Below are 14,014 nucleotides of genomic sequence, written 5' to 3'. Positions count from 1 at the left end.
CTAGGCTATTTTTATCACAAGGAACATGATGCTCTGTTCCACCAGCTCTGCCTCAACTCTGCGATAGCAGGATTTTCTACCTGTGTAGTCAAGTATTACAACAGTTTATCCAAAGAAAGGAGAAATCTTTGCCACCAGGTGTTTTTAAGGACAAGTCAAACATTTGCTAGGAATAATCTAGTTTTATTTCATTCAGTCTCACAGCAGACAGTTATCTATTTCTATTTAACTGTTTAGCTCTTGTATCACGCTTCTTGAATTATTTAATAAGAAAATTTGATGCCACTGAGGGGAATAGATGCTCTGAATACTGACTTTGGTAGTCCAGAGCATATCTACATTCTTCCACAATTTTCTGTTTTTTTAATTACCCCTCAATAGAAAATTCATCTATCACTTTCTATAAATGTAATTTTAATGGAAGTAACACATTTAATTAATACTAATGATATGATCAATCACTTAAAACCTCCAATACATTTGCTTTATTAATTTTTAATCTTAGGCCTACTGGATACATCTTAAAGAAGTAAATGTGTCATGTATCAATCTAATAAATTATTATTTTACTGTCTGAAATGGGTATCAGACCCTTCCTCCATTTCCATTACCTTCAGTAAGAGCAGGATGGTAAGCTGGATTCCAAAGTTCCATCAGGAAGGACTGTGAGATCACACATTATTATTAGTGCAGTAAATAAGTAATCTCCTTTAAAACATATCCTCACTTGATAAGTTTTGCAATCTGGAAGCTGCTAGCACTGTAAAAAGCTTTCCCCAAAACCAGATTCACAGGAAGCTTGGAAATTAATAACTAAAGAAAATAATCCTTAGCAAAGAATCACTTTGTTGTAATTTTTTTAAAACTAGGTTTTTACCTGGTCATTGCTTGGGAAATATCGAATAAACATTCCCAGAACTCCCCCAGCTGCTATGCCAATTGCAACCTCGAGCACTCCACAGAGCACATTGTACAGAGTAGAACCTATCTTGCAAAAGAAAAACGTGTTCAGTAAGTCACACACAGACCTTCACTCAAACCGTGCTCTACACCTATAATTCCAGGACAGTGTCTGCTTTAAATTACTTGGGGCAAAGGAGTTCAGGAGGGAACTTATGGGCCTGAAGAAACTGGATGGTGCAACTTTCCTTCTCTGAAAGCTCGTGCCACGAAATTGTGCAAGAGAAGTCAGAGAAAGAGCCAATGTAAGAACACTGTCAAACCCAGTGAAATTTCAAAGCACCATGCTGGGCATGTAGGGCCCAGATTTGGCAGCTAAGACAACAGTGAGGGCAAAATGTTCTCTGAAAGTTATTGTGACCCGCAACTCGGAGCTGAGAATGTTACACCAACTTTTGAACATGGGTAATTTCCATCTCATGTGAATTTTATAATGAGATGCCATTAAGTTACAAACTAGTCAGCCATAACAGAGCACACATTCTCCAAAATATCACTGTTCTGCATTTCATCATGTACAGATTAACCAGCATACCAGAAGAGAAAGCCATCCCAAGGCAAGTGTTGAAGCCTGTGATAGCCAAAATGTCATCGATGCTGCCAGCTGCCATTAGCAAAGTTGGGACACCTTTCTCCACCCCATATCCCCCAGCTTGTAAAATCAGCATGGAGGGAACCACCACAGCAGGGGAGACTGCACCTAGAACAAAGCTGAAAACACACAGGTTCAGCATCTCAAAAAGAAAGTACTGAACTAAAAAAACTTCAAAATGTTCCGATTTTAATTCTTTTGAAGTATAAGTAAGTAGACCTTTATGTAAAGTATTTTCCTAACCTTTCCCCTCTAATTACAAGCAGGGATATTTCTATGCAGATCTGCAATCAGCTCTTACTTTCTGCCCAACTCAGTAACATTAAAAGTAAAGGGCTCCACAGACTAAAACTGGAGTCTCCACTGCAGGCCAGTTACGCTCCCTGACACATGCCTTGGTTGTCCAATTTGGAAACCTGGTCTAGACATGCTTATGACTCAGGAGCCCAGCTCCTTTTCATAAAATTCAGCGTGTGTCAGAGAAGGAGTTCACCCATCTTGTTCTAGTGTATGGGTCTGACCCAAGTCCACCAATTTACATAGGACTAGATGGAAAAGGTCTTCTCTTCAAGCATGTTACTCTAGAATATACCATGCCATATCCTTATCCTTGACTTGTGACAAGAATGCTGTCCTATGTGCATCTCTCTGTGTACAAGTTCTGAATTCCAGTATGAAAATTTTCCAAACTGTGGTATAATTTTCTGTCCCCAAAAAGCCTCCTGTGTTGTGGTTCAAGACTCAGGGATTGCACTATCCTTTTTCCTTCTTCAAGTACTCAGGTCACAAACACAGAGGAGTAATGATGCAAGTACTCCTCCGCAGCCGGAGAATATGACCTTTAAATTAGCCACAGAGACAGACATAAATGGTAAGCAAAAGACGACAGGGGCTAAGCACAGCTTCCCAAATGGCACTGAACTGAGGTCTCTGCTTGGCACAGAGAACTAACAACACTTGAATCATTTAGCTGCGGCCTGAAAACCGGCACTTTTGTCATACAGGAGAAGAGGCAGTACATTACCCTAATATAAATCCCCATTGCCATGGCAAATGCAGGAACAAGAAGGCAAGGACTGCAGCTGTGCCTGTTTCTGAGATGCACGGTCCAAAAGCAAGCCGTAAACAGACAGCTTTGAGCTTCTTAAGAGCCTGCAATCATACAGGCACAATAGTGTCGGTCCCCTTGGCTTTACACAGAGGAAAAACATTTACAATCTGATATGGCTTGTTAAAGAATCCTGTCTGATCTGCACTACAGGACATGACATGGCCTAAACTAGAGATAAGCCCAAGCCCAAACGGATATGGATATAAAATTTCAAGTGTGGCAGTGAATCTAGGTTTGATAGGGTTCCTGAATGTCACAGGAAGGAGTAGCAGAAAATTCTGTTTGGTTTCTTGTCATTTGCTGCATCCACAAAATACTTTGCTATAATCCCAAAAGTTGAATGAGCACCCTCAAAAATTACCCCAAAATATGAAAAAATAATGAAAAGTTGTAGAACTACATAAACTTGGCACAAGGAGCCAAGAATCTTTCATCTGTCTCTCACTTAATATTCAGAAATTAAGCTCCTTTTGGCACAGCAGCTTTTAAAAAATGTGCTCTGAAATGGCCCATTTGCTTCTAACAGCTATCTTTAATAGTCACAATCCTGCTAGGATGGATCTCTAATTTTGATATGGAATGAAAAAAAAAGAAATAAAGAATCAGTGAGTTCCACTTTTTACCAATCCAGTTTATCCCAGCATAATCAGGGCTGAGAAGAGAAACTGTCTTCTTTGTCTCTGCAGTTTCAATTACACGAGGAACAATTGTAACTGCATCAAAGCACAGCCACACATAGAGTCCAAGTGACAGTTTTGCTACCACATGGAAGAAAAAGGAGTCAAAAATGAAGATCTCTCAGCAAAAAAAGTTGTCATGAAATAGAAAAAAATGCAGTCTCATAGAACTGGGCATCCAAGCTGTGTCTAGCAACACACAGTTCATGCTCATACAAGCCTCAATGTCTTGGAAAATAAGATGATGATAATATAGGAAAAAAGATACTTTTCAATATTGACAAAACCTTATTTTCCTAAATAACTGAAGCATTGGCAACTCTCTAGTTTTTCTTGGTTGAGAAAAATCAGTTTACATGTTCTAAACCACCCATACTTTACCTAAGTTTTATATAAATTGAGTAGTTCCTTCAACAGGCAGGGGCCAATATGGTACAGCTGTACTTCAGCCAGCTCATTTTGAATAAGCAAAACCTTGGCTTCATCAACTTATGAAATATCATGTTCCCTAGGGTGCAGAGACTATTTTTTGTTCACAGGATTGTTAGGGGCATCATTGTTGATGAGAATCATTGTTTCAGTAGTGCAGCAGGATTCATCTTTGCAATAAACTTACTTGCATTAAAATGGCAATGATTAAGAAAAAAAATTTTAAAAGTCACACAGGGTTTACACTTTTGTGGTTGGTTGGGTTTTTTGGATTTCTGGCCACACAAAAACATTCTCTTTCAAGAACTGGGGATCCCTTCCATTACTTCAAATTTTCAGTATAAATCAACAGGGAATTTGTCAGGGAGTGTAAACTCTTCCTGACAGACCGTGATGGTGCACACATCCTCAATTTGTTCTGCTCACAAAATTCAGGAAATGAAAATAATAACAAAATCAGTTTTCTTTTTTTCTTTTTTTTTTTTTGATTGCTTGCCTACTGTACAAATCCAGCTATCAATATTAACATTGTATATATACATGTATATATAATTATACAACAGAAACTATGCTTTCTATAATGATCTAATCTGCAGATATTCCAAGACTGAGCAACTCAATATTTCTAATGGAACCAATTATTCAATTCTTTTGGATTGCTGTTGTATAGTCTGCCACACACAAAGGGCTGGTGCCATACCTTTGGATCCAGGCCAAGTCCTGCTCGGGTCAAGATAATGGAAAGAGCAATATTCCTCAGTGCTGCCGACCAGCGTAGCTTTATCTGGACAAAGTCACTGATGAATGGGGTATTTCGAATTAGGAAACCAGCAAGTAGCATCCCTTAAGTCAAAGCAAATAAGCTCCTTTCAAATCATGTTTTTTACTGCACAAGAAAGGTTTGCATAGCTCTCTTTAAATAGACACCTTATCATGTTTTCATGAGAGAAAAAGAAACAATTTGTATTCCAAATTATTAGCCATGTTTTAACAATGGGACTGAGGCATAAGAAGAGATGAACATATCTGAAGCAGTGAAAGTGACCTAAGACCACAGCAGGTCGCCAATGAATAAATCAGCAGGATGCTGATACACAGCTTTAGTCTGAGTCAGAAGAATTCGGCTTTGTTTACCAGGTGCAGGTCACACTTACCATAAGCACAAACACCTCTAAATCCTGAAAGATTTTTACTTGTTAGCTTGTTTTAATGCAAAAATAGGAAGATCATCTAATGTACTGTATTTATCTCAGAAGTTGGGCATTGTTAAAAATCCTCTTAGGTGTAAGAAATGCAGGTATCACTGGAACCATAATGCTGCATATATTAGGAAATATAATCTAAACCTGCTCATCATGGATTAATTTAAAACATTTTAAGTGCTCTGTCAATGAGAGTCTTACACAAAGAGGGGATAAAAAAGGGAAGGGAAATCAGAAAATGTGTCTTATCCTGTACTTGAGCTACTTGCAAGATACAACCTTTTACAAAAAGTAAAACTGTCCTGTCCAACCAGAGACTTCCTGCAAAGCTATCAAAGCCACAGCTCTGGAAGGAAATGGAAAAATACAGGAAAAGTTGACTATAAATATGGATCTACAGAGATTCATTGTGAGTCCTGATGATTCAAAGATACATTTTTGTGGCATAACTTTACATTAGTCATCTTCAGAAACCAGAAACTATAAAAAGACAAAAAGTAAACAAATCAGTGTGCTCAGGTTGGTCCCAGCTTGGTGTGAGCCTTGACTGTGAACTTGATTTGTCCTGGGACACTCTAAACCTTCAGACACTGTTTCTACAACCTCCTAGAAAAAAACAGTGTCATAATTAATCTGTGGCACCTTATGACAGTGATATCAGGATGGCACTGTGATCACATGCTCTTTGCAACACTTGCATGAGGTCCAAGTCACTGGAGCTACCCTGATCTGGAAATCTACTTAACAAAGCAAAAATCTCCACCTCAAAGGGTATCTTAACTGATTTGCTCCATGTGTCCTGCTGCAGAAACCTCTGTCTACAACATGCACCTAAAATGTATTATGTGATTGTTTCAGTACCAATTTCACTCCTTTTTTCCTGAGAGAGAGGCTCACAATAAGGTGCTTAAGTGCTCAGCCAGCCACTTTACACTCTATTTTCCTCAAAGGCTGGGGATCAGAACAATGAACTCTGTCCTAAACAACTCAAGAGACATGTGCTGTCATGCTGAAGTTTCTGTTGTCCAGTATTACCTGTCTGACAAGCAGTCATGCTCAACTCATAACTTTTGGATACATATGTAATTAAAAAACTCCCAAACAAGCAGAATCCAAATGGTCAGAAATACTTTTATTTGTTTAAGAGGGGTGTTTACTTAGACAGGGCAGACTCCCTACATGTGACATTCCGGGTTCATATTGCAGGCATGCATACCATATGCAAAACCTCCCTCCCTCTCATTTGAATTTTTATCTCTGGTGAAATTAAGCAGCACAAGAGTGCACATGCTGCCTGGACAGAGCCGTGTGTGCAGCTCCTGCATGAGGCACAACACCAGCTGTGCAGGCTGCAGAACCACACCTGGGCACTGCAGGCCCACCCTGCCAAAGACTTTTACTGTGAGTCAACAGCTTTACTCATTTATGCACTAAACATAGCAAGGGGACAGGACACAGCTGGTGAGAACCTGGAGTTTCTGGCTTCACTGACATCACAGCACTTCAAAATATTGCAGTCATCTAAGCAAGTATAAAATCTTCTCTAGGAAAGAAACCTGAACAGATTTTTAAAATGTCAGAATTAACATTATTTTCATCTCTCATTTCTATTTTGCATTTCTGTGTAAAATAAAATAGGATGTTGATGTGAAAAAATGTTATGATTTAATCAGAATAACTCTCTGCAGAAGAATTATTCCTTGTTGTGAATATCGGGTTTCAATTATCTGGAGATAAAGGAAGGAGAAGAAAGAAATCCTTTGGACTACCACTAGGAGGGTATTGCTGTAATGCTTTCTTCGGAAAACATGTTCACTGTGTGAGATGCTAAAGAAACAGCTCGGCAACAGTTTTGCAAAGAGATTACTATTCAACTGTAAGATGATGTCTGGATTAAGATTCCTGTTTGGTATTTGTGACAGAAGGGTCTGAAGGATAATTAACTTTGAGTCTGTAGGCATACAGTTCTCTGACCCATAAAGAATTAAGAAGAGAGCCTTAGTTAATTTCACCTGAGCCAGTCTGGGGAATTTCACACTTTTCCAGAGAGGACCAGAAAAAGTCATTTGGAAAAAGTACAGATTTTGAATGTGACAGTTTATTTGTTCCCAGTCCAAACATGTCTACCATACAGATATTACCTCATGGCTTAAACAACACAAAACATGAAGGAAGAAAAGAAGGACGGATATCTTACCGAGAAGAGCAGGAAGAGGGGGTAGTGTTGGTATTTTAATGAATCCAAAAATTTTACCTCCGATGACAGCAAAGAAATAAAGAAACAGAATTCCAAAGAGATTTCCACCTGGGAGACACTCAGCCCCAGTTATGGACCAAACCACAGCCCAAACCAGGACCACAAATGCAACTGGAACAAAATAAAAAATAATTAATATTTAATCATCTCTCAGAAACAACTTTGCTGTTAGATCACATTTGCTTTGCTATTAAAAGTTAACTATGACTTTTAGAAATGAAATTACTTACCTTAAAAATTAGTTTAATCATAACAATGCAGTTAATTTTTGATGGTCCCTAAACTGATGTTCTGATTTTATAGATGCTAAAATACTTTAAAATTGGTAACAGGAACATCACTAAATATCAAAATTAATTTAATGAGCCTTGGTCTGCTGTGAAAAGCACTTCACAGGTTCCAAACTTAAAACAAAGACTTTCACTAACTTATCTTGCATTTGCTTATCTTCCTTCAGAACCACAGTAAAATCTACTGCTGAACAGCCTGGCATATCTTCAAGCTGATGAATGCAGCTCCAGTCTAATTTTGAAAAGAACTGAAGCATCATTTTTTGGCTGAATGTGTTTGTGCAATACATTGTTACTCCTGGGAAAAAAATTCTGAAGAGCGTCATGTCTCTGAACATCTGGAGTACAAACACAGCAATGATACAACAATCAAAGCAGGATAACACAGAAGGGAGAAAAATCCTGAAAAATATTATGAGAATGGTGTGTGAAAATATAATATGTGAAAACACTATGTTCTTTCAAGGTTCACAAATTTCATCCAACAGTTGTCCAATAAGAAAAGGCACACAAAAATACAAAACAGAAGACTGAAGGAGAAGAAAAAAATGTGTTGAGTAATGTCTTTCATTTTCAGATTGTAGTTTTCTTAATCTTACTTGAGGGTGACAGATGGCAAAGGTAGACTAGTAGATTTCCAAACATAAAAGCCTAAGAATTCCAAGTGGCTGTGGAAGCAATCAAAGACACATTAAATGTCTTTTCTTGGGAAAAATCTGAAATAACTGGCTAGCCAGGCATCTCTTTTGAGAGTTTTCAGTTTAGGACAAATTCTAAACAAAACAGATCAGTTTGCCTTGCACTGAGGACTCTTGGCTTTGCAAGCCTGTGGTATTAAAGACAAACTATCAACACAAAAATTAGGAGGTCTTTCTTCTGATAAAAATAGTTTGCAGTACGAAAACATACCTACCATAGTAAACATATGAGACTGGAGAAACAAAAACTGTACATTCAAACCTTTGTTCAATCTTTTTTTTCCCCCTCTGGCTAAAACATTCAAACAACACTGTGATAAGTAAAACACAGCTATTTCCATTCATTATTTTCAAGGACAGAGGACAGATACCATCCCATTCAGAGAAAGAAGCACTTAATTTGCCATTTCTCATTTTAATTAAAGTCTGTCTCTCTTACCTACCATTTGTCACTGTTTGGGCCAGTAAACCCTGAGGAGGACAAGCAAATATTTGCCTCCGCGTTCTTGCAGGTATTGAAGACCCTGCTGTTGGTTCTGGAAGTTGCTGAGGGCAGTGGTCCAAGAGAGCAGTTTCTTCTGTTTGTGCATTCACATCAGTACCTCTGGCATCTGCTGTTGGTCCCTGCTGAAGGCAAACAAGGAGACTCCCTCAGAAGTGGCACTGTATGTATTTGAAGCAGTGTGCAACACCTGAAGTCAGCTGAGATGCACTGGATCCACACTGGCTACAGCTGAGTACATTAACTAAACAACTACTATAGGAATGTCCAGCTTTGACGTTCCTAAGTGGAATGTCAATATATATAGTGACATATTTTAATAATATAGTGACGTATTTTTTGAATTTCTGGCTCTGTGTTTGTTTTTTGCGTGGCACAAAGAACTACATGTGAGAAATTGCAGGACATTTGCCTTTTTATCTGCAACTAACAGAGCTCCTGTCCTAATAGATATAGCACCTGTGCAGTAACAGTGTTTCCATATTTGATGAAGAAAAAATAATAGCAGGCCAGGCTCAGCTTGTCTTGTGTACAAAACTTAACATTTATCAATATTTCCTACAATTTTATAAGGTCCTGCTTCCAGACTGGATTTCACAACACAGTTAATGATTAGAATAATTCCAGTGAGATGATGCTATTACTCTAACTCCTAAATAACTTCTGTTGCAAAGCCTTGAACCAAACTAACAAAACAAAGATGAAAGTAACAGCACAGCTGGCCAGCACAAGCTTTACTCACATGATCCATGCTGGAAGGCTCAGGCTGGTAAGTCAAAGTAGAAATGGAGAAATACTACCCTGGGAGTTATTCCCTTGAAGTTCCTTGAAGCTGTTCTCTTATACTGGTACATGTACTTATCCATATTCATAACCAAAGCACTTTTTGACCATTTTTGGATATGTCTCACTTAATTTTAGCATTATTTTTGACAAGTTAATCATCTGCCTTCCTGTATGATTATTCATGTCAGCATATTGTCATACTGTAGACATGGAATTCTGCTTATAATGTGGTTTGGCCCTCCTCCAGTAATAGTTCCACATTTCTGATTATTTTTCTGGTCTCTTCCCTCTCTCTCTCTCTCTCTCTATCTCTCTCTATATATATATTCCTTACTCAGAGTCATGACTGGAACACAAATCTCGTGAGCTTTCAGCATGGAGTTAATTGTTTACCCCATGATTCGGTGATCACCATATGCATAAAGATGTGCTATACAGACATCTATATGAGATACTCTCAACACTATAGGCTTACTTTTAAGTGCCTTTGACATTAAGAATTTTATTCTTAAAAAAAGGAAAAAAGGAAAAGGAGGGTTCTCTCTGATGAGAACGATACTTTGAGATCCTAGTTAATTACCTCACTTTGCTCATGCATGGGAATCATGCCATTTCTCTCACATACTGATGGTTCAGAATCTCCACTGTCATTTACATCTTCCTTTACCATTGTTGCAAACCTAAATAAAGAAAGAAAGGTGAAAAAGTTTAAGAGAAGCAAATAATCACTGTTTTCCAAACGGATGACTTCTCAGAGATGTTGCTATTCCCCAGAGACCAGGCGGAAAAATCCTCTCAGCCCAATTTCAAGTTTAGTGGTTTTTCTGTCCCTCTGTATGCTTACCTAAGAATAAGAGACAGAAACTAACCAAAGAACAATATTAAGTTTAGAAATTCAAGCACAAAAAACCCAAAACCAATATCTGAGTTTTAGAATCACAATTATCTGTGCTAACCTCTTCATTCCTTCTTAAAAGTACGGCTGTAATGCATCTTTATCCATTTGCGCCTCCTTTCAGCCCATAATAAAGGTTATTTGCTGTCAGCACCACTTATCAGGTCCATTAGTTCTGAAAGCATAACAGGCCCTTTTTATATGTCAGTGCAAGTGACCATTTAATAAAGTTAGAACAACCATAATTTCTAAAACACTAAGAGGTTTCTAAAGGTTCAGGAGGGGACATTTCCCCCCTAACTTAAGCCTGACTGCTCCAGGTTGATTTTCAGAGGAATTTTAAGAATGTGTTTCTGTAGATGCTACTAGTTACAAATACATTGACTGAGTATATAAGAAAGTGAAGATGCCTGTTTGAATAAAGATCAGGACTTTCCACAGCTTGCAGCCTGATTAAACATGGCTCTTTTTTACTGATTATATCCCATGAAGATACTTCTCAGAGTGGGAAATAAGATCCAAGTAATTTGTGGATAATTATCATCCTATTTACTCACTCTAACTGGTCTACTTTTTGCCCCATAGATTCTAACAAGAAATATGGCAGTGCACTGTTTTGTATGTCAGATATTTTTTGGTGCACATGCTTACTGTAGTTTCAGAAGTGTGCACCATCAAGGGGGGCAGGCACGTATCTGGAGACAAGGCTTGATAGTGTTCTCTCTTCTAGCAAAGGCTGGCATATATTCTCCATCAGCTAAATGTCTTTCAAGTCACTGCTCTGGCCATAAAAAACACCAGTGAAGTTAAGCCAGAACTTCTGAGCTAAGAAATTCCTTCCTTGTTAGATGGTTGGAAGTAAGTCAGAGCTGATTCTCACAATTATCAAGCCTCAAGTTTAAAATTAAATATTTGATATTTGGGAATGGCTGATACTATAAAGACAAGGGCCATTCTAACACCTATAAAGTTTGGTTTGAGCTGTTCTGATATCAAACTGGCCTGAGGAATGACCAAGGCACAGAAGAAGACAGAGCCATAGGCAAACACTTTTGGTGTGTTCTAAGTTACTAGTTGATTTACTCAATTTTCAGTACTTTTCTGTATTTTTAATTAGTACTTGCAGAACCAAATAGTTATGGTTTTAGGATTTTTTAAATTATATCAGTGATACTTTTGGTTTGGTTTTTTAAAAATCCCTTCATGGGGCTACAAAGACACAAATGCCAGTCCTCCTAACTGGAATAGAAAGTATCAGCAACTTACCAGTACCTCTCTCTTTCCCTTCACTGACCACTTTCCCAGGGTGGATTTATGTACTTAATTTTGCACTTGGTTTGTGTGCAAGCAAAGGACAGAAGGAAATTGTTCTCCATCCAGCTTTGCATGGGCAACATCCCAGATCAGTCAAGTAGCCCTTGACACAGAATACATTAATAGTTCTGAGAAAGGCAAGGCCACCTTGCCACAGCTTCAGCTCCTGAAAGCGCAGTTCACAGCAGCATGTGGAACAGGAAAGATTGACTGAGCAGGGATATTGAATGTTCTGTTTAACAGGAATGGTTTCAGGGAGCGAATGAGGAATCTAATAGTACAGTGCTTATCTGTTTTGTGGCAAGTCTTCACTCTGTTGGAAGGATTAAGAATCCTCTTTTTTCCCCACTGTCCTTGGGATCAACGGGACCGAAGTGAGTAGTTAGTGTATTGATGCCAGTGTGAGATGTTACATGGTGATTCGTGTAATTATGAAAATACACCACGGGATCAATAGAAACAAGAATACTGAATGCAAAGTAAAGCATGGACATGAGACATAGGAAAATCTAATGATTTCATTGTATTTGTTTAAATCATTTTATTGTAAATTTTTGGCTTTTTGTTTTTATGTATTTTTTTATTATTTTGTCACTACAATTATGATTTGTATCCACTTTTTATGTATAAGGAAACGCGGGCTTGTGTGGACATGAGCAAACTTGCCGCTGCTGTTACCTGCCTGCTAGGAGTGTAACCTGACAACACGTTCGAGCCTTGTCCAGGCCTGGTGGGGGCTTGTAGCCCCTGCTACCTGAATGGTAGCCAACGTGTTTGGGCTTGCTCGGGCTTGTACCCCAGTACAGTAGGCACAACATGACGCCACCAGGAACTGCCTATCGAAGGGGCAGTGACCAAGGGTAGGACGGATGTGTTGGCAGAGTGCAGACTCCCTGTGTCCCCAGAGCTGCCTGCCCATTCCTTATCAGGAAATAATAAATTGCCTTATTGACTGACCTACCCCATTGTGGTGAGTGAATTTATAACACCAGCATGGGTCTTTTGGAAGTTCACAGGTTTTTGGGGGTGAGGGGGCTGTTTTGGTTTTTCAATTTCACCTTCTATGCCAACAAAAATCAGTGATTGAGAAACCACTGAGCCAAATTTATAGCTCAGGGTTAAGGCTTATCCCATGGAAACCAGCCAGGAACAGATCTATTTCAGTACTGTTATAAACGAGAGACAAAAGTCTCGATATTCAGCAAAATTTTAGATTGCTTTATTTGATATAGAAAGAGCAAACAGTGTGCTGGGGAACGCGAGGGGTCACTGCCCACTCCACGCTCCACCGAACCTTGGTTTGCAGCCTCTTCTTATACTGTGGGTTCTCGTTGTTCACAAATTCACAAAGCCTTTGGGTGATAATTAGTCACAGATAGCCATCCGGTCCTTGTAGATGACCACCAGGGAAGTTCTGGAGGTCTGATCTTTGTAGATAACCACCAGAGAAGTTCTGGGAGTCTGGTTTTTGGGAGAGGCAGTATTGATCAGACAAAGGCAGGAAGGGCTTTTTGGGAAGTCCAATTTCGCAAGCTGGTAGCCGATACAACTTATTTGAAAAACATAACATAATATAACATAATGTAATGTAACATAATACAACATAATATAATATAACAAGGTGATTTTAAACAGAATTATTTAATAATATAATTTCCTTTATCTAGTGTCCATGCTTCACTTCAGAGCTTAGTATTCTGGTTTATGCAAACCCCAATGCTTTTGTGATTAACACGAATCTTTTATCAATTGTCACAGTACCTCCCTGTAAAATACACTTCGGTCGTTTTGAAAGCAGCAAGGTTTGTATTAGATGGTCTCATTTCAGTTGTTTTTGAGTGGGCAGTGAGGGAGAGCTGAGTGACAGGGACAGCACGTGCAGGCCTATGGCATGAGCTCTGCCGCCTGGTGACTACCGGCATCCGGCTTCGCACGCAGAAGGAGGAGAAAGCGATGCAAATGAAATACCGCAATCACCACCACAGCAACTGGCACTCAGAATAAATAACGATTAAAACACCCTCATTATCCACAAAAAGGCGCTATGTAAGCGCGGGAGCAGCCTCCTGCCTGCCAAGCCCGCTCTCAGTTCCCAGCCCCGCCACCCCTCCCGCTGCAGGGGCTGGGATGCAGGGAGCCAGGAGATGCAGAGCACTCACCTGGGCACGGCGGGCCCGAGCCAGGGATCCGATCGGCTCCCCGCAGCCTCTGGCCGGCACCTCCCGAAAGCGGCGAGCAGGAGGGAAAACCCCGCTGGAACGGAGCGGGAATGGCTCCGGCTCCTCCTCCTCCGCTGCTGCT

General features: G+C 39.4%; 1 protein-coding gene across 6 annotated transcripts in view; it reads right to left on the bottom strand.

The window, feature by feature from the left end:
* The window catches only part of SLC9B2 (solute carrier family 9 member B2), a 26,141-nt gene extending 12,127 nt beyond the window's left edge, over nucleotides 1–14,014 (bottom strand). For 2 of the 6 annotated variants that reach the window (XR_015803321.1, XM_088163932.1), the window contains exons 1-9: nucleotides 13,873–14,014; nucleotides 10,085–10,184; nucleotides 8,660–8,843; nucleotides 7,169–7,339; nucleotides 4,470–4,612; nucleotides 2,577–2,704; nucleotides 1,496–1,671; nucleotides 878–984; nucleotides 612–663 (exon numbers count right to left, since the gene is read on the bottom strand). Coding sequence is in view for 5 of the 6 variants with exons in the window: in XM_088163932.1 (XP_088020058.1) it covers nucleotides 612–663; nucleotides 878–984; nucleotides 1,496–1,671; nucleotides 2,577–2,704; nucleotides 4,470–4,612; nucleotides 7,169–7,339; nucleotides 8,660–8,843; nucleotides 10,085–10,174 (1,051 nt within the window). In the remaining variant the exon portion in view is untranslated. The remainder of the gene's footprint in view (nucleotides 1–611; nucleotides 664–877; nucleotides 985–1,495; nucleotides 1,672–2,576; nucleotides 2,705–4,469; nucleotides 4,613–7,168; nucleotides 7,340–8,659; nucleotides 8,844–10,084; nucleotides 10,185–13,872) is intronic. The other 4 variants (XM_014875232.2, XM_088163931.1, XM_088163933.1 and 1 more) reach the window with 3 other exon arrangements.

The sequence above is a fragment of the Sturnus vulgaris genome, chromosome 4, assembly GCF_052056855.1.
Source record: "Sturnus vulgaris isolate bStuVul1 chromosome 4, bStuVul1.hap1, whole genome shotgun sequence".
In the NCBI taxonomy this organism is placed as follows: domain Eukaryota; kingdom Metazoa; phylum Chordata; class Aves; order Passeriformes; family Sturnidae; genus Sturnus; species Sturnus vulgaris.
Note: the sequence above shows the minus strand (reverse complement) of the source record. Positions and strands in the feature narration are given on the sequence as shown.